At 43.8% G+C, this 6043-nt stretch overlaps 1 protein-coding gene across 1 annotated transcript in view; it reads right to left on the minus strand.

The window, feature by feature from the left end:
- Window positions 1-1428, minus strand: part of SEPTIN9 (septin 9) — a 286254-nt gene extending 284826 nt beyond the window's left edge. Inside the window, exon 1 of the mRNA XM_054975814.1 lies at window positions 1043-1428. Coding sequence (XP_054831789.1) covers window positions 1043-1064 — 22 coding nt within the window. The 5' untranslated portion in view covers window positions 1065-1428. The remainder of the gene's footprint in view (window positions 1-1042) is intronic.
- Window positions 1429-6043: the final 4615 nt, after the last annotated feature.

Here is a 6043-nt window from a genome sequence, read left to right on the forward strand (position 1 = left end):
CCTGCACAATGCAGGAAAATCACAAATACCTCCCCCCCCACACACACACACATCCAGTGACCCTTACTCCATGCCCAGAAGGTGGTGTGCTGTCTGAGGAACAGAGCTGGCATATGGTTGCTTCATCCATATAATGTTTAAGATCCTACTTAAAGTTTAACAGTTGGTCAAATTATCATTTCTTCTGCTTCAGCTGAAGTGGCATGGTGTGAAATCATGTCTGGTTACAGCTGTATCATTGTGTAGTAGAATCAAGATCTCTACTTCACGTTAAATGTCATTATCATACATTTTGTTATTTCCAGATAAACACTGTTTCCAGTTTATGACAGTTGCCTCCTGAGCATGCATACAACATACAGCCATTAAGTTAGACTTCAATCTCCCCTTCAGGGATGCATGCGTCTATGAATACATATTACAGATCTAAGTTCCTAGCCCTCAGGGCTGCAAATTTAAACTTAAAAAGAAGCAAGGATTCTACTTCTACTTGCAGGATTAGCCCAGGATTTACAGCACATGGTATACATATGGTGAAAACATGTGTAATCACCTCCCATTTCATCAAGAGGTTGGTTCTCTTCGTATGTACCTCTGCTTTAACATGGGAAATGGCCTTTAGAAACCGGAGGAAGTCAGAGTGCTTCAAGAGTTCAATAGGTGGGACTTCTACCTTCAGATGTCTTTTGTCTTTGTCAGAAGTTCCCCCCTCTCTCTTTCACCCACATATTCATTCCTCATATGCTTTAAATCCCAAGCCTGCCAAAACCAGTTCTCCGCTCAACCCTATACACATTCCTTAAATACAAATGGACACAGGGAAAGTTCCACCTACACAGAATGCGACCTTTTTCTTACGTTTACCTCAGTTTTGTTGCCAATGTTCTTTCTACTTATCTATAGCAAACAACTCTGAACTTTCCAAAATTGCTAAACACACACCAAGCTAGGATAAAACAACATTAATGCATACTCGCTCTTCTTGCACACACAGCCCAGCTGATGGAGTCCAGGCCCCTGGGGAGGCCCTTTCCTTACTCACCTGAATATGATGTCTTTCTCATGCTGCCTTTATCCCAGCTGTTACATAGGAAAAGAGTAAAGTTTCTCCAAGCGACTCCTGCAAGTAATCCCCAGGGTGATCTGTGACTGCTTTAATAATCCTTTTGTTCCAGCAAGCAGGGCTCAGCAGGGGAAGTGCACTCCTCCTACCCGGTACAAGTATACACAGACACAGTTGCCGCTGAGAAGGGAGTCCACAGCACTCCCATTAATTAGAACACACCTTTTCTAATCTGATGTACAGTTGTGGGCTGTTCCAGCTAGTCTAAAGCTGGGGGAGGCAGCGAGCAGAACTCAGCTGCAGCACTATGTTAACCTTTTCTCCTCAGTGAACAAATAAGCTCTGGCACATGCTCCTACTCCGCTCACTTTAGGCCTCAGACTCAGATCACCGTCAGGTTTAACCTATGGATGCTGAGGGAGGTCTTTTGACTTCCCTGAGTCCCCGCACAGCCACTTGCCTCCCCCCCCCTGCTCCACCCCTTACTCTTGCCTCTTCTGGGTAGGTCAAAGTTGATTTAGTGACAAGTAGTTTCTAGTTCAAAGTACTATATGGCCTGTCAGGCAGGCTGTGTAGAGTAAATACCGCTCCTCTTCCGCCTTCCAAAGGCACACAGAAAGGAAAGACTTGCTCAAGGCGATAAAGTTACGTAAAAGCATTTGCTCAAATCCTGTAGCCTTAAGAAGCTCCATGTACAGAGGCAGCCGTTCGTTGCTTGGAAAGGAACTGGGCTATAGGGGAGCTGCATTTAATACCACTAACCCTAATATTTTATTGAAATTTTATTGACCCCTTGATCTATTAATAGAAATAACAACACGCCGCTGGTACAGTTCCCCTGCAAAATGCACTGTAAGTAATCAGGAGTGAGAAAAATCAAGGGTGAAGTTATTGTTTATATATGAAGAAACAAAAATAAAAAGGAAGGAAGGGGAAAGAAATGCTCTTTTAAAAAAGAGGCAGTGCTCAAGCCAAAGAGAACTCTTGCTGCACGGGCTGGGGTATTATTAACTGGCTGACATTTTTTGTTCATCCTGCTGGGTGGCTTTTGTTTGTTGTGCCTGCTGTCTGACTGCCAAACTTGTATGGTGAGGCCAGATCATTAAAGAGAGTACTGTTTTATTTCCTTCTTTAAAGGAGAAAATTAACCGTTTTTGCAAGCTGCAGGGCACACCGGCACTGTTACTTCAGTCTCGGCAGATTTCTGCTCATTATTGAGTTGCTACGCATGCTTGGATTCTTCTAAATGCTGCGTCTGCCACACAATTACCATGTAATGCTTACTTCTAATATGGGGCACATAGTGCCACACACCAAAGTGATTGTAGCCATTTTATAGCGTACGAACCCACATGTTAAATAGACATTGGTAGAGGGTTCTCCTGGATACCTCTTTGTACTCCTTTATGGAAGAATTCTGAGAATTCCACTAACACACCCTTTCTGAAAATTGAGATAGCAGATTGTTTTAAGATTTGCCAGTGAAAAGGATGGACCTGAACTCATTATTCATAATAACCATCCTTTCAAAAATATTGAAGGAGGACAGTTAGGAGAAGCATCTGCTATATATCTGTTTGCTAGAAAGGAACTCCAGCCTTGAGCTAGATCTAGATCATGGGGGAATCTATGTACAATTAGCAGTGACCTTCAAAACCTCCACTACAGAGCAGTGTTCCATCTCCTAGGCCATGAGCCCCTATGAGGCTACCATTGTATATTTCTAGTTTCTTTTTGGAAAGACTTGCTGCTATTACATATTCACAGATAGCAAGGGTACCATGCCCCCTACCTCTCTTTGCACACACATTTGAGCCCTGTTCACATGGTACAGCGAATGCAAATACGTCATGAATGTGCATGCACACATCTGTGTACATCATTTTGGAAGAAACAGCCAGCATACATTCACTTTACAAATAAAATGGAATCCGTATCTGGATATAGAGTTTAAATCACATATCCTTGCAGAGCGTGTTGGTGGCAGCCAGAGAGAGTCAAGAGGACTCCAGCCCTCAGTCCTAAAGAAATGGCAGAGCATGTGTGGTGTTTGCTTGATCCCTGAGTAGGAGCTGGTGGCTGGGGCAGCTGCAAGCGCTCCTGGTTGGGGTGGGAGGAGGAGGGAGCATTAGGCACCACCACTGCATGGCGAGGTGGGCATGTGGGGGGCTGGCTGCTGGCTTCCTGGGCTGCCCTTCTCAATATGGTCCTCAACTTCAATGGCACCAGGAGAATGGTGGGAAGGATTCTCTCGCTCTTCTCCCTGGCAGAGAATTGCATGTAGTAGCCGATCTTTCTGACTACACTTCCGATGGAAACTTGCAGGAAATCAACACGTGAAGAACACGTGTTGGGCGTCTCATGTAGTTTCCCTCCAGGAGAGACACCTGAAACCCCTCCTCCCCTCTTGCAATGCCCACAAGCCTCCATGAGCACTGGACGATTTGGCATGTGAGTCCACCAAATTGGATCATGCTGCATGTATCATTTAGCTAGATCTGCATGTATTTGTAACTCTGAAGAGCAGTTCTGCAGAATTTGCAATTTACCAAAATAAGCACAGACCGTAAGTCATGCTTTGTGGCAAGCAAGGAACTCAGTAACTGCTCCATTTTTTAAATAAATTGCCCTTTTTTGCAGGCAGCAAAACCAGGAGACTATAAAAAATACAAACCAACCAACCCTTCCAGCTATCATATACAGATAGTGTACTGTATTTCAGTTGAACAGCCTTCTGAAAAGGCTGATCTTAAAAGATTGTGAAATAGCAGTGGCTCATGGGTGAAGAGGGGCAACCTGGAGAAGGTGCCCAGACCATATAAAGAGAGTGACTAGATGCAAAGAATGAAAGGCCTCCTTTGCCACTGCTAATTAATTATGTGGAAGGGGTTATTTTGGCTGTTGTATTCTTTCCCTAGTGCAGAATGCTGTGATTTAACTGGTGGTCAGGGCCAGCTACCAAAAGCATACAACATACTGCAGCAATGATGCTAGTTAGCTACTGATCCACTCCTGAGCCTGAACTGAGTGTCGAGCTTGTCCTTTATAACACTATAAAGGATTGTGACCGGGGTATCTGAAGGACCATCTTCTCACATACATTCCTGCCCGGAAATTAAGACCACAGGGAGAGGCCCCCCCTGACGGTCCCATCAATCAAAGAAACTTGTTTGGTGGGTACATTAGAGAGGGTCTTTTTAGAAGCAGCCCCACGATTACAGAACCATTTCCCCAGGGAAGTGCAGCTGGCCACCTCACTCTTGATCTTTAGGAAGCAGCTAAAGACAGTATTATTCAGGGCAGCATACAGCTAGTTAGTTTTTACATATTGGTAGTTTAAATTGTGATTTTAAATTGAGTTTTAAAATATTTTTAATGTTTATTTTGTTTTATTGTGTTTATTACATTATTTGCATTATAAGCCTCTTTGAGTTCTGTAAGGTAGAAAAATGGCTAATAAATGTTTAAAATAAATAAACAAACCAATATCCTAAGACCCTTCCCCTACCACCAGCACCATATATATCCAAGAGGTACAGCAAGACTCCATTTTGTAAGATCAGAGAACCTTGGCCAAGCTATGTGCAATAAAATAGGATTACAAGAGGAAACAGCCATGGCACTTATCAAACATCCTCATCAAGGATCCATTCTGTGGGTCTCCAAGGTCCCTCACCCCCAGGTAATGATAAATTCACTGTGTTTGCAGGACAATAATTTAACATTCATCTCCACTCAAGGGCGTCCCTTGCAATATGGTCGTACCCCGTAAACTAATCAAATACTCAAACAGGTAGAATGACTTAATCTCTTGCCCCATTAACATCTGCCACAGAGTAATATCAGTACTTTAAGTTTCCATTCTAGTGATTTAAGTACACTGAAGTTCAATTTCTCCTTCTTCTACCAATGAAAGCTAAAATGTATGGCATGAGCTGGGTCATGGGTACTCAAACTGACTAGTAGTCATGCACGCTTATGATCAAGAGCAAGAATCCAGTAGCACCAATAGGACTAACAAATTTTCAATTCTTCAAAGTAATTCACCTTCAAAGTGTTTTGTTGATCCATTGGGAGCAATGTGAGGAAGGAGGAGGCACCATGACAAGTAATAATATAATAATAATAATAATCGATTTATATACCGCCCTTCAGGATGACTTAACACCTACTCACTGTGGTTTACAAAGTATGTTATTATTATCCCCACAACACCCTGTGAGGTGGGTGGGGCTGAGAGAGCTCTGAGAGAGCTATGACTTGCCCAAGGTCACCCAGTTGGCTTCAAGTGGAGGAGTGAGGAATCAAACCTGGTTCTCCAGATTAGAGTCCTGCGCTCTTAACTACACATGGGCACGAACAGAAAAAAAACAGAACATGGTGTTCGTTATTTGTTGCCATCCATGAACAATGAACAATGAACATTGACGAACATGACCTGTTCATGAACATGTTTGTTGTTCGTTGTTCATGAGGGCCAGCAGGCTCTCCTCCAGCCATCAAGATCCTTACCACACCACTCCCAGAAACCTGACCTGAGCAGGCACCAGGAAATGTACCAATAATAAATAATAGCTTGGCCCCAGAGCCCTGCAGCAGCCCTGGAACTTGAAGAGGTAGATCCCTATCCCACCTTACACAAAGAAAATTCTAGCTCCAAGACACTCTCCCTGTCTCTCTCTCAAAATGCCAACTGTCTCTCCCTCTCCACTGTCTGCAAAACCAGAGCTAGGAGCCCCCCCCTCCCCCCTGCTCTTTGCTTCCTTGTAACAAATTTGGAGCTCTACACTTGAAAGGAAGACCTGCCTATCAAGTTAAATTGGGCTTTGATTGTGGTTTCCAGGGTAACAGCAGGTGTTCAGACAGAGTTCAGGCAGTCCCTGCCTCTGGTTGCCAAGGGAATTGATTGCAGGTGCCAGATTGTCTGGCTTGACAAACAGCAACAAACAGCAATGAATTAGGCTTGCAACGACCACCTGT

The sequence above is a fragment of the Eublepharis macularius genome, chromosome 4 (assembly GCF_028583425.1).
Source record: "Eublepharis macularius isolate TG4126 chromosome 4, MPM_Emac_v1.0, whole genome shotgun sequence".
NCBI classification, from domain to species: Eukaryota; Metazoa; Chordata; class Lepidosauria; order Squamata; family Eublepharidae; genus Eublepharis; species Eublepharis macularius.